This window comes from Diprion similis, chromosome 7, assembly GCF_021155765.1.
Source record: "Diprion similis isolate iyDipSimi1 chromosome 7, iyDipSimi1.1, whole genome shotgun sequence".
Taxonomy (NCBI): Eukaryota; Metazoa; Arthropoda; class Insecta; order Hymenoptera; family Diprionidae; genus Diprion; species Diprion similis.
In genome coordinates this window covers 1,997,111-2,022,921 of record NC_060111.1, presented here as the reverse complement: position 1 = coordinate 2,022,921, position 25,811 = coordinate 1,997,111, and the positions used below count along the sequence as shown (strand labels likewise).

The 25,811-nt window shown below is 37.0% G+C and overlaps 2 protein-coding genes across 3 annotated transcripts; both read right to left on the bottom strand.

Annotated features, from left to right (window-relative positions):
• Positions 1-177: 177 nt before the first annotated feature.
• LOC124407856 (protein singed wings 2-like) lies at positions 178-7,577 on the bottom strand. Its single transcript, XM_046884406.1, has 10 exons — positions 7,464-7,577; positions 4,213-4,380; positions 3,958-4,120; positions 3,665-3,821; positions 3,171-3,322; positions 2,878-3,069; positions 1,730-1,888; positions 1,527-1,637; positions 1,353-1,442; positions 178-441 (listed from the first exon to the last, which is right to left on the bottom strand). The coding sequence occupies exons 1-10, from the start codon at positions 7,484-7,486 to the stop codon at positions 259-261; spliced, it is 1,398 nt and encodes a 465-aa protein (XP_046740362.1). The 5' UTR covers positions 7,487-7,577; the 3' UTR covers positions 178-258.
• Positions 7,578-13,498: 5,921 nt separating this feature from the next.
• Positions 13,499-25,469, bottom strand: LOC124407855 (KH domain-containing protein akap-1). Of its 2 annotated transcripts, none has more exons than XM_046884403.1 (6): positions 25,254-25,469; positions 15,693-16,496; positions 14,750-15,250; positions 14,413-14,628; positions 14,196-14,326; positions 13,499-14,105 (listed from the first exon to the last, which is right to left on the bottom strand). In XM_046884403.1, exons 2-6 carry the CDS (start codon positions 16,447-16,449, stop codon positions 14,034-14,036), a joined length of 1,677 nt encoding a protein of 558 aa, XP_046740359.1. In that variant the 5' UTR covers positions 16,450-16,496; positions 25,254-25,469; the 3' UTR covers positions 13,499-14,033. The 2 variants fall into 2 exon arrangements, with proteins under 2 accessions (XP_046740359.1, XP_046740361.1); XM_046884405.1 differs by lacking the exon at positions 25,254-25,469 and adding an exon at positions 19,487-19,694.
• Between the last annotated feature and the right edge of the window lie 342 nt (positions 25,470-25,811).

Below are 25,811 nucleotides of genomic sequence, written 5' to 3'. Positions count from 1 at the left end.
AACGACCATAACAGCAGTCCTGCAAATTCATGACCCGGCATTCCCAGTCTTTTTGGTGGATTTCGCGTATTTGGACATTTTGAAAGTTTATAACTCTGTGTGAAAATGATCAAGTCGATTATGTAGTCTCATTAGTAAGCCTGGATTCGATACAAATGACCGCAAAAACCTTTTACAAATCTTAGAAAAACTGAGAACATTTTATTTACAAAATACGTACAGCGTGTATTGTACAAGTACGAATCAATTAATCGACCTTCAAGGCATCTTGGCTACGATCCACGGCAGTTTGCCGGTCTTCTTGAAGGTCCAGTAGTCGTAGAGCAGCTTGCCAAGGACGAAGAAAATCAGCGACGCCAGGACTACGTTCAAGATGTCCAGAGGCTGAATCCAATGCTGGTCTGGTGGGGTGCAAATCGCGGTCCGGCTAAGGAGGCTTATCTGCCAAATATGGGTTAAATCTTATCAAACGGACATTTGATGGACATGCGAAACGCAATATATGATTGTGACGAATTAATCCTTCGAGGCCGTATTGCGATCAACTATGCAGATTGCAACAATAATATGGAGAATAAGCAGTTAACGCTCTTAACAGCGGGATGAGAAACATATGCGAAGAAACACGCGCTACAGATTGGATATGAGAGCTTTATTCCAGCAGTGTTAATCTCTTCGATGCAAGTATTGTATCGCGACGATCACAAAAGCGACAACATGTTTTTTCAATTATTGTAATATGTTTATTTATTTTCATGTCCACACCTCACGGACTTTTATATATACATGTATATGTCGTTATTTTTTTGTATCGTGTTCCAATTAATCATTGTTCATAAAAATCAGTACTGAAAACAGAACAGGTACATTACAAGTTACAAATTCGGTAACAAAAATTGTTATCCAAATTTCTACGAGACGATTGATCTTTCGGATAAAAGACGAGAACAGCTAACCGCGGAATTGTTAAGCGTAGTTTGCTGTTGATTGGTGAACGATAAACTGAACCACGATACGAAAAAAATTAACTGTGTATGTATTTATGTAGGTATATAAGTCCGTAAGGTGTACACATAAAAATAAATAAAAAATATCACAATAATTGATAGTGACCTCTAAATATTTTCCTACCTCTTCCAGGTTTTACGACAATTTGTTTTTTCAATATTTGTCATATATTTTTCGAGTAGCACCTTAAAAAAAAAGAAGAAAGTAAAAAAATGAACCACCCTCGTATATACATGTTTGCGCAAAATTCAATCCGTACGTTGAGTATGACAAACGGCACGCTACGATAGGATCAATACGAAAAATTTCTCATTGATTCAACGCCCTCGCCCCGATCGTCTCACCTGTTTGCCAGAATTTTCGTCGTCCTGAACCTCCGCGCAAGTCACGTTTTCCACATCCTTAAAAAGGCCAGTATGGCTTCTCAGGAGTACCTGACGAATTCCGAACCGATAATTACATCCGAAATTCTCCGCGTTCGACTGACAATTTACGTGAGAAAATAATGATCGACTCACCTGAAATCCAGGGGTGAAATGACAGTCACATCGCCACGGATTTTTTCCCAGCAAAATAGCTACCGGGTGGTCGTTTTGCTGAAGAGCATTCTCGATCACGTACGGCGGAACCTGAAATCGACAAATTTGTACTTCCTGGCGTTTGGAAAGCGTGAATCGAAGGCGTGCTGACAACGAAACTGCATTCACTCTTGGATACAAACGTAGCTCAGTCGATTCCCTCGTAGACTAAATGCCCGGAAGTGATCGAGCCAGTCGGAACCCTCGAGAATCGCTATTGATTCCACCTCGTTGTTGTCCAGGTATAGATCGATGACTTTACGGTAGACAGGGTTCTTCGTCAGCGGAGTCAAGTCGCGAATCTGCACTCGAAATAGCAGAGAATCAGCGAATTCGAAATTTTCAAGAGTCAAATATTTAAACAGATCTGCGAAATTTCCCATCGATTCTAAGCTGCAAACTTATGCAATTCGAAGCAAGATTCTTAACGTAATTTAACGGCTTTCGGAATTGAACGTTTGCCAATTTTTAGACCGCACATAATTCTTTTCCAGAAATAGAATTCTGCGAGCCTGATTCTATCAATTTTTTATTGGCTCTTTATTATACAGGATAAGTTAGTGAGTGAATAAAATCTTGATCGAATTATCGATTGCGGTTATTTCTGGTAAGATATAACGCGAAATGATCGCTGGAGAAATTATCGCGTGCTTGCACGTCACGGCGAATGAAAATCGGGCAAAACGTTTAAATCTGTCTAAAACGCGCTCTTCGACACATCGTAAAAAATCCCGAAATACAAACCAGACACGCGAGGATGATAATTCGCTGCTCTATAACGCCCCTGAAAAATGGTGCTTGTAATAAATACTCGACGATATGATGTAGAGGAGCTTGGATTTTCTTCTGTAAACACGCGAGGTAAACACTACTACTGAATTATTGCAGTCAATACGTAACCGACTTGTTCCTCTTCTCTTTGGAAACAACAACAGAAAAAAAGGAAGAGAAAAAAACAAAAGCAGTAGTAAAATCTCAAATCTCTAAGACCCCTGATCATCAAACCCAAACATTGTCGAAAGTTCATCATCTTAGCTTTACTCCACGTTCTTATAACTCGATGAGTAGGAATTTCGAGGCAATAATTCATACGGGTGAATAAATTCAACTCCCTGTGCATCGATAAGCGTAACATTGATGCAAGAAAACAAAAATGATTCGTATTTTTTTCATTCTTCTAAGTAAATTTACACATCGCGAGACGATAATTGAGCGCCTTTTAGGATCTCCCAGCTAATTTTCCCGCCGTCGATTCGTACACATAAACAGATCCAACTAGAAACTATCCAACCTTGTTGTTCGCCAGATAAAGGGTGGTCGTATTTTGCGGTAGGAATTCTGGAAGCTCCGTAAGGCCTTTCGAACTACAGTTCACCGTGACGAAGGACAATAATTGCTTGCCATTCGACGACCCGGTCATTGTCGATGCAACGTAGGTCAGATCGCAGCTGCAGACCGTCTTCTGGCACTGATCGGCGACTTCCTGTATATCGGGGATGAATTTTTATCGCGCATTGCACTCGTTAGATTCGCTGTCGACTCTCGTTCGACTCGGTATCGTCACAATCCGTTCGTTAGACTTACCGCAGTTATTTCCATCATCTGTACCAGAAAATGATTGGTTTTCGACGCCAACGCGCACCGCAATTTGTCCCTGTCGACGACCCGGCTGGCGACGGATTCGTTGTTCGAGTTTAGTATCCAGATCATCTCGGAAGCGCAGTTGAATGGGTTTCCTGTAATTCGTCGAATTTGGTTCGCCGAAAAATTTTATCACTACAATTTGGAACGAACTTGCGTGGGGCGCAGCTAAACAATATGGCGGCGAGAAACTGAGCTGTCGGCAAATTGTTTTCGGTCAATTACGCGGACAGGGATGTACCGAAAACTCAGCGCAAGCTGTGACGTCTTAGTTGTTTCGCAATGAATCAATGTACCGCAAAAAATACGGCGAAAAAAATCTTTTAAAATTAAATATGGCCTGCTATTTGAAGTAGCGCGTTATTTTACCGACAAATCTCACCCCGCCATATTTCCGTTCCAATTTTATACCTAACGTGCGGTTTTTAACGGCTCACCAGACAAGTAAACGTACTGCAGAGACGGGCCTTCAATCGCGGTCGGATCCACGAATTTCAGGGCGTTGTGTCTGAGGTCGAGAAACCGAAGGGACTGCAAGTTTGAGAACGCGGCTCTGGGCAGCTCTTCAAGACTTGTACCGCTGAACGTGACTACCTGAGAAACATTTTTCAATGCCGATTTGATCAGAATGAAATGAGGCGCGATCGACGGACGACAAGACCGGAAGTCCTTCGGATATACCTACGAGTTTTCGATACTCTAAGCTGGACTAAATTCATCCTGCACTCACTTCCAGGTCCGTCGCGGTGCCGGGAAAGCCGGACACGAGGTAGGTCATGTTGCTGTCGATGATCGACAGGTTCCGGAGGGCGGGAAACTTGCTCAGTAGATCCTCAGGGTCGAGACTCTCTTCCGGCCATCCGCACAGCGTCAGAAAATAAACGCTGTTCGATCTGCGGCCATCACGTTGCGGGGAAAAAGGGATTTTTAGAAAGCTGTGAGACACTTTGGGGCTGCGGGATAATTCATCTTCATTCTTTCTTACCCGCTCTTCCATTCGTCGCTAAGACCGCCGGAACAGATCAAGTGGAACGTTGAAGGCTTCGACTCGCAATGATCCGTCAGCCAATCGTCGGGATCGGAATAATTAGTAGAACACGGATGTTGGCCAAAGGATGAGCCCATCGTCAAGAAAAGCACCGCGAGAAACGCCCTGGAAATCGAAGGGAGTTTTTCATTTTCCATTATCAGTATTACCACTATAGTTTTATTCTTTCGTTTGAACGCTCGTGTTTAGTCGTGATATTTTCATGGATCATGCGATGAGATTCTGGTTAAATTTTCTCGACGGACTGGATACGCAATTATTGTTGGCGGTGGTTGCTGTTCAACATTTAGTTACTTCAACGTAACGACCGACAGCCAAATATTGACCTTTCAAATTATAAGCAATCGATAACTTTTGTAATATGGTGAATACATGCACCTGTATACTTGTTTGTGTTTTCGTTTCTAAGCAATACTCTTTAAAGAATAGTGATCTGAATACGTTTTCAAAATTGTCTATTCGAAAGCGATATAATTTCAACGATCATATACGGACAATTTTTGATCCGATTAAAAGTTAAAATTTACGGAATCAAGTTTAAACACTTTATGCGGGAGATAAGATATGCTGGTAATTCATAGAGCGGCGAAAATTGTGTGAAGAATGACCGAATAGCATGTCGTATATCTATTTATTTATAAAATGATAGTACAGCCACAAGCACTTGAAAAAACGATGATTCTATAACGACCAGTCGCGAGTCGAATCCATACTTCGAATTTTTGCGCGTATTGATAACCTTGCAATTACACGTCTGTACGATACGTTCATTCGCGTACACACAAATTTTCGTATGTAAATTGATGCTATTTCTGGAGGATTGACTCAAAACAAAAACACCAATAAACACACGAAGTAACGCATATTTCAAGTATTCATATTCTCTTCGCCTTCAAGGATTGTATAGCTGCGCGTAAAGTGATTTCAGCGCGTAAAATCTTTCGAACAGAACAGAAAATCACAAGTTGTATAGTACAGGTATGTACATTGAAATTCGACAATTAGAGTGCCAAAAAAACAAACATATTTTTCCCTCTAGTTAGATAAGAAAAATTTATTCTTAGCTCTCTCGCGTTTAACGCCGTTGGCTTAGCCAGATTATTGGCATATCAACTATTGCACGCGTCTATACATACATAGTAATATGCAGGGTGTAGGTATAAAGTGATTGTTTGCATAATAACGAAGAGTAAACCCAAAGTGTAGTGCATGGCACGTATGTGGTCGAATACTTATGCAAATAGCAACCATTATCTAATCTTTATCACACAACATGGTGCACATATATATATACAAATATGTACATATATGCATATGTGCGCGGATGTCTAAGGTATATGCTTTTACAATCTGAGCTGCGGAATTGCCTAATGCCAAAATACAGGTGTAAATATCATCGTTACACACACGCTCAGATAACCACGGTATGCCCATGATCATTAAAACTGCTAAATGAAATACTGTAACAGCAATAAGTAGGTAACTAATCTACACGCGCATGCAATTCACGTTGAACTAATGCATTTCGTATTAGGGAATCAGGATCATCGGAATACTTCGCGTAGAAATTATCCTCGATTTTTTACGGAAAATGATACGTATCGAGTTCATCCCGTGCACTTCACTGCTCACTGTTTGCACAGCGAGAGATTGAAAAGTGAGATTTTCAGCGAGAAACTTGATAAGGATAAGACGCGGAGTATAGTTTTCGGGCTCGATACAATTGGGGAGTCTGATTTGGTTGAAAGAGAAAAAGACAAATAAGAAAGTTGAGGGATAAAAATTAGAGATAAGAATCGAGCTTAGATCTTCAACGAAGATACGAAATTCGGCCTTTTGAGCAGCTGACAATGTTAAGCTGCACGTATCGATCGCGTTTTAATCTTGTCAGTGGCATTTGTCACTGAGACAATTGGATTTTCTAATCTCAGCGTCTTGTATACGAAAACTACAAATACGAATAGATACAAATGCAAGATACGGAAGGTCTCCGAGATGCTAACATTATGCCAAAGTCTTCGTGAATTAAATTACAGCGTGTTAAACAATTTGCTTAATACTTGCTAATTGAATTACGGGGAAGATTTTTTTCTTCTTCTTTTTGCCCCATCAAAGAAATAATAAACAAGATGAACGTTACGCGGAAGATGAGATAAGAGGGAGAGAAAACAGAAAAATATATTACTAAACGGAAATACATTATGCGCGTTGATGTTGTAAAGAACATCGAGAATATATCTATACAGTGAGAAGAAAAACAAACAATTCTACGTTAGTTATAAGCTTATATTCGTATAAGTTGTTGTACAAGTTAATCACGTAAATAGAAGATAAAATGAAGCATTTTATAAGGGGGTTGAACAATTTATTTTTTAATCGCTGTTGAATTTAGCCGTTTGAATGGCGCGATAAATGACAAAAGCGTCAAACAACCTCCGAGGAAACGTCGAACGTGCAAATTAGATGCTAATTATCGCATGGATGGAAACAAGCTTATACTGACGCAGGTTACACGAGAATGGGTATTATAATTATCCGGCACTATTTGAGGCACAAAATGTATACCGCCATTAGATGATTTCTATTTATGATCGATGAAAACGTTTTCAAGCCTCGCTTCTGTCGATTAAATAATTAACAAAACTCAGTTTCATACGCGTCTCATCCTCGTGATTTGTTATTCGTTTTCAGCGACAGTATAACTTACGATAGGCGAAAAAAACTGGAGAAAAACAGCCTCATTTTTTGAGGAGCTGTTTCACTTATAGATTCCACGTGTTTAACGTTATACGTGCTCCGACTTTGTCTTCATCTTTTATTCTGCTCATTTTATGACTCGTTCTCCGTTCAGCCTGCAATCATTCCACCTGGTAAAGAATGTCGAGAATTTTGACGATCTACCGCGGTTACGAGATCTCCGATTTTCGTCGATCGAACTTTAAGGGGACTCGGGATCCATGGATAGACGAAACGCTGCGGCGGTTTATTCGAATAAACGGGTACATAACTAACTCCGCGTATTGTAACGTGGTCGTAAAACCTGGTTGTTTGCCGATCGGCTCTACGTCGAAGGCAGTCGTGAACACAACGTCTACTACACGTGCAAACAAAGTTTGAAATCGAGGCCAAAACGAGTCAGCAATAATTAAATTGCCTAATTTCTAAGCACAGTATAATTCCTTACTCACACTTGATACTCCGGGTCTCTCATTATTCCGCGATTTTTCCTAGCCGTCCTAAGAAACTCTGCACTCAAAAATTATCTCCCGGGTTATCACAACCAGTTTTTATGTCCTTTCCGTTTTTATTCGACTCTTAATTCGACGGGTTAAACAGCTTCCGCCCTTTCAAATCACGGCTCGCTACGAGATCGTCGAGAAATTGTTCGGAAGGTGCGTCGACGACTGGCATGCTATCCGGGGCTACCCTGGAACCCGGACAAACCAATTCTCGAGCAGACAGACTATAAGCTGGGCTTTTGCAGCTTCCGCGCGCAGCCGCTTTCACCTGGCGACGGCGCACAGGTTCTGAAAACGGCAAACAAACGTTCGACACATCCGTCAAGCAATAAGCGTATATTTCGATCGCATGGCAGGGATGTTTTGGTGTGGCGCTGCCAGTCGAGAGCAAGTGCGTGGAAAATTGCTTTTTTTTTTAAACCCCCGGTGCTCATTTGCGGCGGAAAATTTCAGTGCAATTGTCATTTGGCAAGTCGCGTTCGAACACTGTGCACTGCATTTATAGTTGCATTAAAAAATGCGCACTTCAAACGAATTCGGAATCGTGAAGAAAAAAGCTTGTTCAGAAGTATGATCAACAAGCTTGGAGTATTATATGCGAGAATTTATTTTCCTGTACTATTAATATTGCTAGAGTTTTTCAGAACGAGAAGTAACTAACACGTTGTTTCTTATGGGGGCGAAGAAAAAGGCGTCGCAGTAGTTTTATCATGAAATATAAACTGATGCACCGTATTATTTTTTCTCTTTACACATTTTTTAAAGGGTTTTCTACGAACAGTAACACTGAGCTTGACGAGACCAATTCCACGGTTGAATAACGTATCGAAACGTTAATATGTGATTCGATTTTCAAAAAAAGTATTTCAGCAATTTAGATAGCCTGAAAGTAGGCAATAGTGAACACGAATGCGCAGCTGTACTTTCGGTTGCTCGTAAGTAGGCAACCGTTAACGCAATAGTTAAGCGTAGTTTGTTTGCGCTGGTTCAATAATATCGAACATTTGCTACAACTTGTTTATTTGACCACATTTTTTTGAGTTGAAAGTGTGTGCAGCTGAACAATCTATACACTATAAATAGACCGTTATAATATTAAAATTTTATTTGCATTGAAACATAGTGTAGGAACTGTATTAATTAATATTCTGTACTCTGAACACAGGCAACGATTCAAAATAATTTTCTACTTTAAAGAAGGTCTCACTTCGTGGAAAAAGAGTACCCTACATTTGTACAAAGAGATACAAACTAACAGTTACGTTATAAAAGATTTAACCGTCGACATCGGCGACTCGTCCCGTTTGAATGGCGCGCCACGCGCCATCTGCGGCAATTTTCTGAACCACTGATAAGTTCCTTATTTCAGAGCGATGCGGCAAGTTGAAACTTGTAAGTGTGTGTCGCGGTCGGAAGGCGGAACATGCGTCGCAGCAGATTCTCCGAGCTCGAGTAGCGTAATACGGTGAGTTTTTTCATATAAATATATTTTTTACGACTACTCGTCTCGGGACGCGTACGCTAAGTGAGTTTTGATCGCTGAACGCAGTGTATCGTCGTAAATACGGTAAATTCCGCGAATGTGCCGGGTGTGCACGGCTCACGCAACGCGAGGTGCGGAAAAAACGTTCTGTGTCGCGATTTTCGATGTTTACAAAAATATCGAGCGTTTCAGAAAGGTTTCTGAAACGCAAGACGTCTTTGAGAGGCATAAAATCGAGTCGTAAAACGCTCCAGAGGCTTCTATTCGTTTTTTTTTTTGCATTTGGGTCGAGCGACGAACGTTGAAAACAAATGACGATCGCGCATTTAAACGAGTCACCTGAAGTCGCCTGTTTTCGACTCGGAATCAGACAAAGTTGACGACTCGGCTTTCGCATCGTTCGATGTTAATCGTTTGTTACGAACTTCGGAGAAAATATTCTACGCCGGATAGTTTCAGAAGTGTTCTTTTGTTTCGTCTTTCCGTGTTCGAATCAACGATTCGGGGTGAATTTTCTGCGAGTGTTGTGTGTGTGTTTGTGTCTGTGTATTAGGTTGTAAATACGTGATGTGAACAGTGATAACGTGAAATCGGATAATAAACGTCGGGTAACCGCATCGTGTTAATCGTGTGTCGGATTCTCGCGTTTCAGTGAGCATATAAAATCGATCAACAACTTTCGGAATCTTTGTCTAACGAAACGGCCAGGCATCGATGCATTACGACGCCATCATTGCTGCTGATTGCTGGTAAGTCTATTTCATGAATTTCCTTGTGAATTATATGAAAAATGAGTTTCATGTTCGTCGCGTTGACTCCTGTCAAAACATGTCGAACGTACAATTTAATTTCTCCGGCGATTGCAGGTTTAGGGTACGGCAAAAAATGAAATTGCCGATCAAGTCGTTACTTTATTAATCGGCTATTTTTTTACTTTATTCTATCCGTTTCTCGTCCTGCATGTGATCCTTTGACGGTCATAGCGGAAAATTTTTACACATGCAGATATGTATCGTTGACGATCATTGAATTCCAAACTTTGATTTCGAGGGAAGATTTTTCCCCTTTTATTCCCATAAGATATTCACTGTTTTTTGGATGATGTTTCGTTGTTTTTACCAAAACCGCCGCTTCCTTGTTGATTTTCGAACATTTAACTAACCGAATGCGAAATCAGTTAGTCCTAAGTCCCTGATTTTCTCCATTCATTTCTTCGTTCACATTATTATCCGTTTTATTTAAACTTATTTTCAATGCATATATTAGTATAACCTAAAAATTGATGGAAGAATTTTTTTATATCACTTTTTTGATCGTGTAAGAATCAAAAAAACTGATTTTGTCCAAAATTTCACCGAAGTATCTCCCTCAAACAGTTAGGCAATGCGTTTTACCAATTTTTTTGCATCGATCGCGCGTCCGATCAGGCCTGCCAAATCTAAACGGATATTAATAATACGAATATAAGAGGTCCCTTTAGTTGGTTCGTAATTAGTCCATAATTGCCTTTCGAGCTTTTTCGATGAATGAATATATCTAGCGTGGACTTAATGCTACGTGGTACTGACTGGAAGCCAAGCATTGCTTCTACTTTTCCCCGCCGGATGTGACGCGTGCGTTACTCTGGACAAAAGCTCAGAGTTACTTGCTAGGCGCGAAAATTGAATTTAGGTCCCGCAGTTTGCTGCAGGAGGAAGCAGAGAATTTGATCTGAAAATTTGGCGAGGTGGGATGTATAATGGGTGAGGAAAATAAGAGCAAAGGACTTAAAAACGTCAAGAAGTAGGTATGAATATTAAATGTGGCACTCAGAGTTTAAAATGAATAAATTTTAATGAAACGCCAAGATTTTTTACATTGATTTATATACAAAAGGGGCTCCGATCTCTTAACAATGATAATGATAAATTAGAATAGTAGTTCCGATGTATGCAATAATGTATAGGTATATAGATAGCTGGGGACTTGATTCGTGAATCATTTTTAGTAGCAAAAACAATCCATGCAGAAGTGAAATTTTTTTTTGAATTTCGCATCTGAAAGAACCGTTATATAACATTATTATTATTTTGCTTAAATAAATCGATATAATCAAGGGAAGGAAATGTGGAGAGAATTGATTATTCGTTTCGTTAACTGAACGTGTATCATATATATAATGAATAGCTAATCGAATAACGGCAGTAGTAATCGTGTAGAAGAATAAGAAGGCCTATCCGGTAATAATAGCTTCGATATTGATTTGCTAGATCTTAAAAAGCTAAGTATGTATGTTATAAAAATATTTCTATAATGTTTACATGTCAACAGTATTCTTTAGACATTAAGTGTTACATAATATTCAATATTTACGATAGTTTCGCGCGAGTAATTGATTGGAGACACGGATCAAAGAACGTTATTAATTCCAAAACAAAAAAGTTTTTTTTTTTTTCCCCACCATTTTCTCGATATTTTCAAAGGAAATATTATGCTTTTTTCTTTTTTTTCAATTTTTGTTTGTTTTTTTTCTTCTTCTTTGTAATTTTTTCGTCTATTCTGTCTCATTTTTCCCGGTGATTACAAAGAGAACGACTTACAAAAGGATTGATTTAATTTCATTCGCGAATAACGATAAGAGAAAATGAAAATCTTACATATTATACAGTTTTATAATTACGAACTAGGAAACCGAGTAATGTATAATAATAAATTACAAACGCGAGCTCTTGGTTTAATATAAGCTACAACAACCGATTTATAACGATGAATATCGTAGCGATATTTAATTGAAAATCAAGTCTTAGGCAGGCGAGAATGATTTTTCAATAATTTCTTACAAAAAACCGCGCACCAAGAGACAGTTCATAAATACCACATAATGATACGAAAAAAAGGATAAATAAAACCACGCAAACCCGGGCTTACGTTAACATTAAATACATCTCTGACGTACGAGGCAAATATATTTTATCATGTATTTTAAGCAATGTATCGATACAGAAAAAACGCGGCACCGCGAACACAAGTTTGAATTATAACACGAAACCAAAAATATTTTATTAAACTAGTCGTTTAACCATCAAAGAACATTACACAACCGATTCCGTTTACAATTCACAAGAAATCGCGACCAAAACATAAATATAAAACATCTAGCAATTTGAAAAAATTTTACCCCTTTTTTTTTTTCTGACTGGCGTGAGACCAAAAATTATTCCCCAGCTCTGTACGGTCTCTCGAAACAATTTCGTTGACGTTTTTTTTTTTTTTTTTAAAAAAAAAACCCTCTTTTTTTTTATCGTTTTCAGTGTGATTCATGTTTTCTCAAAAAATTTCAATTCTTATACCGTATTAATTGTTAATAATTACTTGTACATATATATAAGTTCAATGTTTGTTTCCGTTAAACTGTATATTATTTCATCCGCTAAATTAACCGAAAAATATATTTTTGCAGTGCATAAGAAGTTAGCGCGATTTTCCAGAGTCACTCTAGCCTCTTTTTTTTTTTTTTTACCGAAACATCTCTTTCTTTTTTTTATCTCGAATTTCTTTTTTTTTTCCTTCAAATTTTGTGTCTGTACGAAAACACATATTATTACAGTATAACGATTGTTGCTGTTTTTTTTTTTTTTTTTTACATATTTTACCATTACTATTATTCATCAACTCATCTATCTTTGTCATTGACGTTTTAACGATATATCTAAAGTCTACAGAGCGCTATAGCTAGAGCATTATCATTATTATTTATGTAATGTTATAATTAAACATTAGGTACATCATCATAAATAGGTCAACGTATATCAGAGAGATCTTATACAGTATGTACAAAGAAAAGGAAAGAGTTTTATAATCGGTCTAAAGAAGTCTCGAGCTACTCAAAGAGAAACAATAAAACAGAAAAAGAAACACCAATAAACAAAAAATAACACGGTCCAAATATATTATTGCTGAAAAATCTATTTCACAACTCATGGTAGACTTCTAGCAGAAAATGTATCAAATTTAGTTTTTTAATTTTAATTTCTTACTGAATTCACTTTTTGCTTTCTCTATCTAGTACCACCCCCCAATCTTCTTTCGGCAAGTTTCGGTTTCTCGATTCGACAAGTTTAAAAATAATCTCAACGTCGTTCAAACTTCTCGTCACGTTTAATCTTAAGTATTTTGTACTCTTTCGAATTTACATGGCAAAGACAAGATAACAATAAACACTATCTAACTTGTATTGTGCAGTTATGAAAATATAGTGGTAAAATTGCAAATTGAACAAACGATAGATAGCAATAATAACAAAGATAATATTACTGATAATCTGAAATCGTATCAGAAATCGCGAATTATGACGAAAACTATGAACGAACGTGAGAAAGACAAATGTACAGTAATTGATCAATTACTTTCGAGAGCATGTTTACACCGCTAAAAAATACAGTGTGTATAATACAGAATAAATCATGCACTGAAGAGGTAAAAAGAAAAAAAAAAAAAAAAAAATCCATACATCTGTAATGTGTACATATTTTTTCCTTTTATCGTATTTTTCTATACCAAGAAGAATATTGGTATAGTTTTCCGTTAAATCGTTGATAATTACCTACAGTACGGAGAGTAGGAGGTTGTGATAAGATACTGTTTATGCATTATCAGGGTACGAAAGTATCAAAAGAAAAAAGCGACTCGATTGGCACACGCAGATGTAAATTATTAGAAACTGACATCAAGTTCGCTCGACGTACAATGCGCGTTTCAACAAACAAACAGACAAACATTCATCATTGACGTAGGACTCTTACATAGCTATATAATGTATATACGTACTAAAAAACAAAAAAAAGGGGTGAGGGGGAGGGGGGGGGGAGAAGAGAGATAGAAAACAAAACATACACAACAACGGAAGTTTGGTCCTCGCAGACAGCGTCCATGCACTCATTTAAACCACCTTCCACTATCACATACACTTGTATTATCGCTGCTCCACACGATGTTCAGTTGTTGTGGTATTTCGTTCGAGTGGAGGCAATATACTTCATTCTTCTGTTTATTCTTCTTTAATATGCTTCCTCTAGCTGAACTCGATCCGCGTATCCACGCGCCACCAATTCGTCAGCTAGGGATATTACCTGGCGATGAGACAAGAGAAATGCAAATCATCGAATCGTCACTTTGAGCGAATACGCATTTACTAATTGTCTAAGAAACTTTGTACGTACCCCGTGTTTTTGTATGTTTAGATAGAGGTTTATGTGCGTATCGCGATCCACGTAGCTTTGTATTTGTGCCTGGACCACGACACCTTGAGTTATTTGTTGAACTAGTTCGTACGCTTCTGGAACCCACGTACCTGTACGAATGAATTTCAAATTAAATTTTCACGGAGGCTAGTCAGGCGGGAAGAAAGTAGTCGGCTTGTTATTTTTAATTACTTACCATTTTTGGGTTGAATGTTGGCCAAGTACACTTCGATGGCCTGGAAGGGTAGGGTGAGGTAGTCGTACCTGATTTTCCTCATCTCCGAATTTTTCAACACCCAAAATCCACCATGGTCTATGAGGCGTACTATGTTCTTTTCTCCGTCCGGGTCCGGCTTGTGGATATAAACTCTGACCCACTTGTTGCACCATTTACCAACGAATATCATACCCTCTGCAAAAGCGTCGAGGACGGAAATGAAGATGGTTAATTTTCATAAGAGTTTGAATTCTGCTAACTTCAATCCCACAAATTTTACTCCTTAACGAGACAGATATTTTTGATAACTACTCACTGTCGAGTTGATCAGGAACCGGTGGAGCGTCTGCGACTGTGTTATAAAGTTGTGTCATATTCTGATCTAAAATTCGAAGTGAAGGATAGGAGGGATGAGTCGGCTGGTGGAGGAAGAGGTGATTGGGTTCCATGATGCGAATCACTGTCACATCGTTGTTCAAACCCTCGACCAGCTTGAGCTGCATTACTTCCGGCACCCATTGCATTTCCTCAGGTTTTTTAAGGAACGACACTTGCTCCAGCGTTACGCTGGGATATTTGTTCTCAGGGAATTTCTGCCTTATCATATCCAACGCGGTGCGTATACCCTTCTGGGAGCCCTCGATCGCGCATACCTTACACTTGTTAGTTTCAGGATGACGCTTTATCAGTATGTTGACTTGGGCCTTTGCTTTTATACTCTGCAAAAATATCCCATGACGGCCTATCAGACGGCCTATCAAACTCTGCGGAAGGACAAACTCGTAGACCGCAGGGCTGTTTCCGTTTATACTTCCTCCTATGGGGACGAAAAGATTTGAGTCAAACTTTTAGAGAACAATATTGAAGTTAGTAACGTTATCGTATCGAAAGATTGGGAAAAAATTTGCTGTTTTTTTTTTTATCAATTTAATTAATGACTTTTAAGGAACTGTGATTTGAAAATATTCAGAATATCTCTTGTTTCATTACAATCAACTAAATTTCAGACAATTCTAAAGTTGTGAAATTTTTCCTCAGCCTGAATAGTTTGAACAACGTTACGTTACTAACTTGGACACAATTTTGCCACTTTCATTCAAGCAAGGCGTTCCAAGCCTCACCGAGTTATCCTACTTCTAACAAGTTCAGAACACTTAATTGCCAACTTTGGCGGCTAGCATCAAGTTTAAACGATCGAGACAAGTTAATAAGGACTAGCAATTTGAACTTCTGACCCTAAATTTTCTCCGTTATTATACCTTTTCCACTGTCGCTGCTGCCCTCGCTTCTCGCCTCGTCGCTGACACTGCCGTCGAGAACACCAGAAACTGGACTGTGATTAGCCGAATCCCTTTCGGAAGCAGCGGTCTCCTGCATTTTAATTTCCTCTATAACGTTCTCAGTTTTTTCTTCATTCTCTTCAGAGCGATCGAGCATCTTGGAAAGTTGATTCCTGACGGTTGTCTTTGCAGTTTCATAGGGCGACTTGGACCGCTTGGGTTTCATCGCAGTAAATGGCAGCTTCTCTTCCTGTTCCTGCAGCTGTCGGTTCTGTTGTAGTTGTAGTTGTTGTTGTTGTCTCGGTAGCGACTCGCGTACCGAAAGCGGTTCAGCACCCCGGGGGTAAAATTCCTCGGCATCGACGGTCATTTCAACGTCCTTGTACCAAGCGTCCGGGTCGCTGCTTGCCACAGAGGTTATCGGCGTTGCTGCGGGCTTCCGCTGCGGAATGGCCAAACTCTCGCTCACCCGTCGTGGACTGCACGCAATGATTTCTGGCTTCGACGCCACGCTTATGGAACCCCGTGACGTGAAGGACTCCTCGAAGTGGTAGCCGGAGTCGTTCAGGTTGTGATCCGGCGTTTTTGAATCCTCGGATCCTCTTTTTAATCCGCTCTCTCCGCCTGGGTCAGCTCTGTCGGCTCTTCGTCGTTTGTACCACAGGAGGCCAAGGATCAAGGCGAACGCTGGTACCGTCCACTTCACTAGTTGAATTCGCAATGACGCTGATGACATTTCTCTGCAGGTCCACGGTAGAAACCGTACCGCAAAATCAATTGGAACTATCGGAAAGAACATAAGAGAGAAACGGATTTAGGATATAAAATACTTTATGTTTGAATAAACCATTTTGAACTTACTTTATGCTAATTATTATGTAAGAATCGTCTTGACCTCAAAGTTTATTACGTAAAGTAGAAAGTAATCTTGGAAATTTAGGTCTTGATCGAAAAAGAGACATCAATATTTGTCAAAGTTTCGAGACCCATAGTAATGTTATTTATTTAAACATCAACGGAGAAAGGAAAAAAAAAAAAAACCGAAAGAAATATTCAAAGAACTATTTTATTATATATAAACATTGGTAAATTCTTTTCTTGTTCCGCTGTAGATATTTGGATGAATATATATATATATATATATATATCCTGAGGAGGAAACCACACCAATCAGGATCTCGAAAAGTTAACAAAAATTGATGTTGTTTTTTGTGGATCAAGATCTAGACAATTCCAAAATTTCTTTCTACATATTATCTACTAATTCCTATCTACCTAACTTTTTATTTCCTCATACATATGAATAATATAAAACCGCGAAAGTGAACTGAAATATTTGCAACTATTTGCGGATGTGTTTTCATGTGTCAAACGTATACCATAGAGATAAGAAGAGAAGATATAATAGTAACACTTGGCGCTCACGAGTCTTGACGATCGTACGCGGAAAACGGTAGTAATTCAGTGTATTAGCCAACGAAAGAAAAAGAAACAAATAAATAAATAAAAATAATCATAGTCCTAACGTTGGACTTGGCAGAGCTGTATTTTTTAACGTTTCTCCTGCGTAATATGTATAATTATAATTCTTTACGCTGTTCGTTGATCTTTTCTTCTTGGAAATGTTTCGACACCTGAATTTATTTTTATTTACTTTTAGTTATAATATATTGTTCACATGAGTTTCACAAATTATATTACAACGGTGGGGAGGGGGGAGAACTGGAGTATCGCTGTCCGAAAAAGAGAAAGAAAGAGAAAAAAAAAAAAAAAAAAAAAAAAAAATGATCTAATCGAAAGTGGCATTTGCAGGGGCATAAAATATAAAAGTTCAGAAAAGAAAAACCAAGCGATAATAATTAAAATAGGGAAAATGAAGGTTATTAAAATATTAAGATTGTTTAAAGCGCGATAGTAGTATATATAGTATGTATTTGGAAGAAAAATAAACTCGATGATTGTTTGTTAGTCTTTGTGTGTGTGTATATATATATATATATATATATTAGGTCGTTATATTTATTGTACGATATTCTATTTACAGAGTTTTCAAATCATAAAATATTTCAAATCGTTATCATATCATCTTATAGATCGAAAGAATTCATAGCTACTCATCGTGTGAAAAACAAATGTGCAAATTCTATCTACAGGTGTTCTATTTATACATATAATATAGATCTTGATCGCAGATTGATAAAAAATAATATAATATAAAGCGATAACAATGAGATGCCACGATTACAGTGATTAATTAATTATTTGACGCAACCTTCGATAATCGCGAAATAAAAAACAAGAATGACAAAAAAAGAATAGAACAAGAAACTAACAAGAGCAGAAGCGACATATCATATTGGCATAGTGAGTAATTTTGAAAGTAATATTCATCATTTACTTGCGAATCTATAATATATATATATATATATATGCACGCGTGATGTGTATAATGAAGATTATAAAAAAGATAGCTATAGATTTGAAATAAACAGGCATATTTTAAATCTTGAAAATATTTCATTATCTAGTTTTCTACGTGTAATAATATTTTTACGAGCCGTGCAGCCGGATCTTGATATTATATATTAACGTTTTTCCTACGACGTCAATCTCAAATATCGTAGATTTTACGTAACGGATTGATTTAATTATCATTATAGTCTTGCTATTTTAGTAAAAATGTTTTATCTTCTCTTTCTAATTATCTTTCGAAGTGTACAGTAATTTCTGACTATATATATATAGATATAGATATACTTTCGTATTTAATCAGCCCAACTGATAACGATCATCGTTCTCACGTAAAACTGTACTCGATGAATGTGCAGGTAGAAGAAAGAAAGAAAGAAAAAAAAAAAACTTTGCGAGTCGAATTATTCTGTAATCTATTTGAATCTCTACAAATATTATGTATATTATAATAACAACCGGTTATTACAATAATACATTTTGCCCTGATATTTAGGTTCTCGATGTAAAAAAACGAAACCAAACAGAAAACTTATGTGTTATTGTACGCGTGAATATTTACGTCGATGAAAAGAGGGGAAAAAGAAAAATGAAAAGAGGAAAAAGAAAAATTCTAAATAAAAGAAAACTGACTTATTTGAAATGAAAAGCATACAATGGCGCCAGGTTAAACTTATCAGCAGTCAACTACTCTCGCTAATATTTATGGGCATTACAATGGCTGTGTTTAAAGGTTATCTTGTTAACCGCCCTCGGATTTACTCTTGACTCAACATACGGAATGATCCCTCCTTTGCTTGTCGGTTTTACACACACGTGCACGCGTGTAGATGAGTAAATGAAAATTTAACCGTTAATCGCTATATATTTATATATATATATATATATGTAAACGCAGTTTGATAGAATAATGCAATTTTGTAAAAATTTGAATCTATATATATATATATATATATATATATATATATATATATATATATATATATAAAAACAAACATATGCATATCAATTTCGCAAGATGTTAGAATATTAAAGGAAGCAGACGTTTCGAATTGCCGGCGGGATTCAAATTTCGTACCGATCGTTAATCATTATCGTTTTAAACTGTATATCCATTATTTTTAAATTTGGCAGTGATTAACAACAACAAGAATAATTGACAACAATGGATAATAAATAGTAAAATATTTTCACATATAGCATGCAGTAATTAAGATAGTTAATAAGAATCGATGTTTTAATATTTTAACACCGCTCTCCTAAGGGACGAAATTCGATCACATATGGAAATTTATCCGACTCACCGTAACGAGATCCATTATTATACACGTATGCTATACTTGTTAGATATTCAGCCGAGTATTATTCCGTTTCAATAAACACAAATAGAAAAAAAAAAAAGAAAAAAAAAAAAAAAAGAAACGCAAACTTCGCGATTTCCGCGGTAAAGTAATAATTCTCGATTTAAACGTGTTAATTTGAAAATGAAACAAGCAGCGCGCATGCATCGACTGATCACCACCACGAGACTGGCAGAAACTCCGGGCAAAGGCGATATGCACCTTCGTCTCCTCTCACTATACTGACGACGACGAGAGAAAAAGAGAGAGAGAGAGGGAGAGAGAGAGAGAGCGAGAGAGGCCCGGTAACTACGTCGGCACGTGGAGAATTGTCTCGATTGTCCGGTTTGCCGCCCTCCCCCCTCCTCCTCAAACCCGGTAAATACATACCGGCCCATAACTATACGTATATACGTATATACATATATACATATATAGTATTTATATATACGTTTAATATATCTATCGACGCATGCGTACCGCGTCAAAAAAGCACGCGATATCTTTCTTGATATATATGTATAATATATATATATATATATATATGTATATATATATATATTTGTACGTATACATATGTATAATGACGTTATGTAAAGTACTACATATGTGAAAATTTAGCGTAGATAAGAAGATTGAAAAGATCGGCGAAAAAGTTATAGCGTATTGCACGTAATTATGAAATTTGAGAAAATTTTTAAGGGGATATCCTGGTCTGAAACGTGAAAATTGGTTCAACGAATTTATTTTTGCAATTTCATTGAATACAGTCAAATTTCTTTGTTTTTATGTATAATGAAAATTTCTTTTTTTTTTTTACCGTTTTTGTTCAGAATTGTCTTATAGAATCGGACTGTGTTGAGCCTTCTTTCGCGGTTTACGTACGTCGATTTTGATATGTGGAGATAATTCAAGGTCGAAATCGAACAGGGTAGAATTTCTGAAGATTGTACCATCGAAGATCAATTTTATTTTTCCTTCTAGAGTATTTCGGCTTCCCGTTTCAGGGCGAATTGTGTATCGTTGTTTACGGCAAATGGAATTTTCGGTAAAAGGACGCCTCGGGGTGAGAATTTCTATGGTGGATTCGAAATATACAAAACGAGAGGAAGGGAGGGGAGAGGGAGGGAGGGAAGGAACCTTAGAGTTCTCCAGGAATAACAACAACCAGGTATATCGTAGATGTTACTTGTTCGGTTTGGTTTGGTTCTTGGGATCACGAAAAACTGCACGATCCTTGGGGCCTTCGAGCAACACAGACGGTAAGAAATCGGGGGACGCGATTTTTCGGATTAGCCATTGTTGTTGCGAATGTATATTATATACTTTCTCGGGGGTCTTATAAGTCTGAATCACCGAGAACTTTGCAGCTGTTTATCTTACCGTCTCTCTGCTTTCAACTTTCCACCACCGAAAGATTATATCAACGTATTTAATGTTAAACGTTCATATATAACGTAGTTGAGTTATATATGTCGATAGTTAATAATACATTATTCTATACATAAAGGACGAAATTATAGGTATGTTTATAATTTAGGGACGGTGATAATTCGATCGGTTTTAAGGGGGAAAAATTTTTGCGAACAACATGTATAGCTATACGAATTCCTGCGAGTGTTTTTGATACACCTGGATCAGGAGGGAGGAGGACAGACGGACAAGCAGCAGGAGTAACGGTACCAAAAGTGAGCGTCGAGATGTGCGGTGCTCGCGATCCTGATGGCGTTACTTCTTCTGGTGCGTTCGAGGATCGAAGATTTATTTTCAAACCGATTGATCGATCCACCAGAGTTGTATTACACGTGTACGTAGGTATCGCAGAGTGAATTGTTAACGACCGAATGATTTCATGCATGCGCATGCGCTAATCTTCTTAGAACAAGATTGCAGTTGTTGTTGTTTTTTTTTTTTTTCAGGGCGACCAACCGTCATAAATTCAAATTACAGGTCGCCGCCATGATGTTGAGAAAGGTATAAGTTTAAACAATGCGCTTACGCCTTGGTTGAAAGGAATCAAAAAACGGATTCAAAGTGACGTCATGATATAGGCTCGATCGTTTTTAATTTCAGCAAACAGAATATATATATATATATATATATATATATATATATATGGAAATAAATAAGTAACCTCAAGTAAATTATTTATGTGATGTCTTTGACGTAATCATATATACGCGCAGATTGATCAAAATTCGGTCTTCATTTCTGAGACTCCTTATTTCCTTAAGTATATATGTATGTAACCTCAAGAATGTTGGTCACCCTGACGAAGCAATCGCTCTTGTTGCTCTCGAATTTTAGCGCATGCGCATTGAACAGTTCGGCCCTTGGCAATTCGTGACTCTGTGTGTACGTAAGACGTTATTGCAGTGTGACTCAAAGAGTCACGAGGGGTTATAAAAGACGATTGATTGAATCTGTGCGAAAGAAGGAGGGGAAAAAAATACCTAATTAATCGACGAATAAAAACAGAATTGAAATTAAATATAATTAAATCATGGCGTACGTGGTTCAACGAAAATAGCGGATTAGCCGAAGAAATAGGGAATAAATCTCTTTCGCACACAAAAATAATAATAATAATAATAATAATAATAAAAACAACATCAACAACAATATTTCGAAAGTAGGTGTACCGATGTATTATAGAATTCGTGGCCAACCAATTCAGCGGGAATACTTGATTTTATATTGTGCAATCGGTAAGGATCGGTCGAATTTGTACAAACTAAACTTTCGATAGGATAATAAGCGGATATTTAAGTGAGGATTATTAACTTGACTAAATTTGATTTACGATTAAAGTATGTACTGTCGTAAACTTGAAAGCTAGAATAGAATTTATTTGCTTTGTCCTATTTTTTTTATTATTATTTTTTTTTTTTATTTACTTACCGTCCTTTCGATAAACGACAAAAAGTATTACGAGAATCGCGTTTCATCAACTCGAATCAATTTTTATCTAACGTAACGCAGAAAAAAATGTCCGAAGGATAGAAGAAGATAATTATTTGTGTCAAGTTCTAGATAGTAAAAATACGGTTGAATTTGTTTTCGCGTATATTATTATTGTTGTCATCATTATTATCGACGTCTTGAAATCGATGAATATTTCAATTTTGGTTTGTCTTTTTTTGTTTCGCAGTTTTTACAGTTTTTGGCAGAGTCGGATATACAATTGTTATTTTTTTTTTTTTTTTTTTCAAATTATTGTCCTCGGTTTTCACTGGATTCTTTGAACAAAAATTCGAATAAAAGGAATTGAAATAACTGATGATAACAACTGGATGAGATAAAAAAATGCGTGTCGGAGAATTTTGTATGTTTTTCATTGAAACAAGCCGGAGAATAACACTAGGAAGCAAAAAAAAAAAAAATAAATAAAAATAAGAAAAAAGAAGATCAACGATATGTAAATAAATTTATTCCGAAAAATCCTTCGGTGTAAATTTAAAACAAAATTCCTGCCAATGCCGCCACGTGCTGCAACAGGTAGCAGCTGATTTTTTTTTATTCTTACACGTGTAGGAAAACCTTGGAAAAGAATATATATATATATATATATATATATATCTGTTTACGCATAAATACATATGTTATACATAAATAGAGACAGATAGACAGATAAACAGACACACACACACATATCTGCATAAACATATTATGTGATCTATGTTCACGGATGACTCTAGGTAAATATAACACGTCTATTTGGATGGGAATAGAATTGATTATATATATATATTTGTGTTTGTATTAGTGGAATAACATTATCAACAAGTTATTATTATTTAACATATTCGTATAATGTCCGATTAATCGCATACATAATTGTGCGGACGAAAATAAAGAGAAATTATGAAAGATTGTAGCAAGTATTATACAAATTCAGCATATTCGAGATAAAAAAAAAAACAAAAAAAAAAAAAAAAAAGAAAGTAACGCGATCATCTGTCTGGTTGGTTATTTATTTATTTTTTTTTATTCTTCGTCAATCCGATTAATTATAATTGGGTTATCAACGCGACGCACGTATCTATCTACATATTAATAATTATAAAAAGGTTTACGTCCGAATTGCACTGCATTACATATATATTATGTATTAATCGTATCGATCGACCTATTTTGAATTTTTGGCACGTGCAGACCGTGTGTTTTTACTTTTACATTATCATATTCTATCGGCTGTAATATATATATATTTTTTTTTTCTTTTCTTTTTATTTGTTACTATCATTCAAGATCAAATCATTGGTTTGCGCGTTGAAAAGGGATTTTTTCAACTTCAACTGAATCGTCGCCTTTGGTGAAATTCAATTCAATTCTATTCTACGGTTATTTGATGATCATGATTATTATTCTATATCGAAATTAATTGTTACATATATAGTCATAACTCTGATCTTGTATTCCTTTTACTTCTTTTCAACTGAATACTTAAAAATAGACTTTTTATAAGTTCAGGAAATTCAATTAAAGTCTTGTTTTATCTCTAGTGTGGATGAATAAAATTAGAAAAATCTTATAAAAAAAATTGCTTGTAAATTTTGTCCAACGGAGAGAGCAAATTCAAGTCAGGTTTTAAAATTGAAAAACTAATTGCGAACTATCTTGCTAATGCAGATGAGTCACCGTGCTCTCCCGACGCGTATACGTGTGTATAATACACGATGAATGCATATATATGCATGTGTGCGTGTGCGTGCGTATTATTACATCCAGATCAGCGAACGAGCGCACGTTGACTTTACTCACGGTTGGTAGATAGGTAACTTGAAAGAAGAAGAAGAAGAAGAAGAAAAATAAGAATAAGAATAAGAGGAAGAAGGGGAGGGAGGAGGAGGAAATGCCGATCAGTGAGCAACTTTCTCGCTTGAATTTCAAGTAGAAATAAGGGGTGGGGGTGTACAGACTTTCGAGGATCGATTACAGATTGATTGGAATATCATCGATTCTGTCTAATATATGAATTATAGATATATATTATAACCAATCACGGCTCTTCCAATTCGTCGCGTTTTAAATATCATGAAAATTAGGAAAAGAATTAATGAATGAATGAATGAATGAATGAATGGACAAATTTATACGGCATCTATCACATCCTGAATCGTTGAAAGGAAAAAGAAAGAGAATAAAAAAAAACGTGTACAACATCGTATAACGGTAACGTTTTGACGGACGTTTGACCCTACAGCGATGATAATAATGAGAATCTTGATGATGATGATTCGCGATTATTTGATCTCGAATTCTCTTCAGTACTTACAACGAATTTACAAAGTTTGACCGCGACGAGTGAGTTGAATAATCCTTTTGTATTAGTAGGTAAAATAATAATCATCGACGAGATTAACGATATTACTGTCTATCAATGATGAAAAGTATCTTTTAGGGAATTCTATTCCAAGGTTTATCGTATAAAATCGTGATATTTTTGACAAGGTAATGAAGGGGGAGGGGGGGGCTTGTAATTAGAGTTATTATTATTATCTTTTTTAAATAAAGACGTTAAAATTAGAAAAGTAGAACCGATTAAGGATATTGGTAAATGGGAAGCGGATGCTTCTGATCCAAACTTATGGAGAAATTTATTCGAGACGTTGCGAAGGGCGTATGGTGGGTATGGTGGAAGAAAAATGCCGCTGCCGCCTGCTGCTAGAGAGGAATTTTCGACGACACGTGAAACAGCATGGTCTTTAGTTGCGGGGTTATTACTCACCGAATAGACCGATAAATAAGCCGCAAACAATCGCTACGACTCACACTTATTGTTTCAAAGTTATTTGTTTAAGGATTTCACCGATACACGTCGTATTCACCGTTATTATATACGCGTCACCACGTGCTCACAATGTTTTTCTCAATCTAAGGAGATCGCAATATGGCCGTACTCTAACTCACCACACGGCTTTAGACCAGCGATCCTCCGGTCTTTCTCTGCCACGGATCATGCGATTTTAACCCGAGGAGAAACTACACGCGAATTTCGACACGCGGACCTCTGACGGATGTTTTTATAAATTTTGGAACGGAATTGTTGGTTTATTTTTTGATAATGCGTTGGGGAAACGGTTTTTTCGATTTTTTTTTTCAATTTTTTTCTTAACCGAATGATATTTGATTCAGTAAAGAAATTTCAGACCATTATTGGTAGTAGATGATATTTCTATGTTCGTAGGTTGGTCCATGGAATGGTAACTACTGCCATCTCTCGGTTCTCGTTCCTTTCTAGTTGGATCGCGTATTCAGTCGTGGCGTTAAGGTCTTACATACGCTG

What these genes read in the sequence shown, in the direction of transcription:
- LOC124407856 (XM_046884406.1), bottom strand. Translation starts at nt 7,486, where the DNA reads ATGAGAGACCCGGAGTATCAAGT. An exon ending in AGATGATGGAAATAACTGCG is followed by an intron (nt 3,070 to 3,170) that starts GTAAGTCTAACG and finishes CCCGATATACAG; the next exon opens with GAAGTCGCCGATCAGTGCCA. An exon ending in GAGGGAATCGACTGAGCTAC is followed by an intron (nt 1,638 to 1,729) that starts GTTTGTATCCAA and finishes TGTCGATTTCAG; the next exon opens with GTTCCGCCGTACGTGATCGA.
- LOC124407855 (XM_046884403.1), bottom strand. Translation starts at nt 16,449, where the DNA reads ATGTCATCAGCGTCATTGCGAATTCAACTAGTGAAGTGGACGGTACCA. An exon ending in GGTTCCTGATCAACTCGACA is followed by an intron (nt 14,629 to 14,749) that starts GTGAGTAGTTAT and finishes ACGCTTTTGCAG; the next exon opens with AGGGTATGATATTCGTTGGT. An exon ending in TAAACATACAAAAACACGGG is followed by an intron (nt 14,106 to 14,195) that starts GTACGTACAAAG and finishes TCTCATCGCCAG; the next exon opens with GTAATATCCCTAGCTGACGA.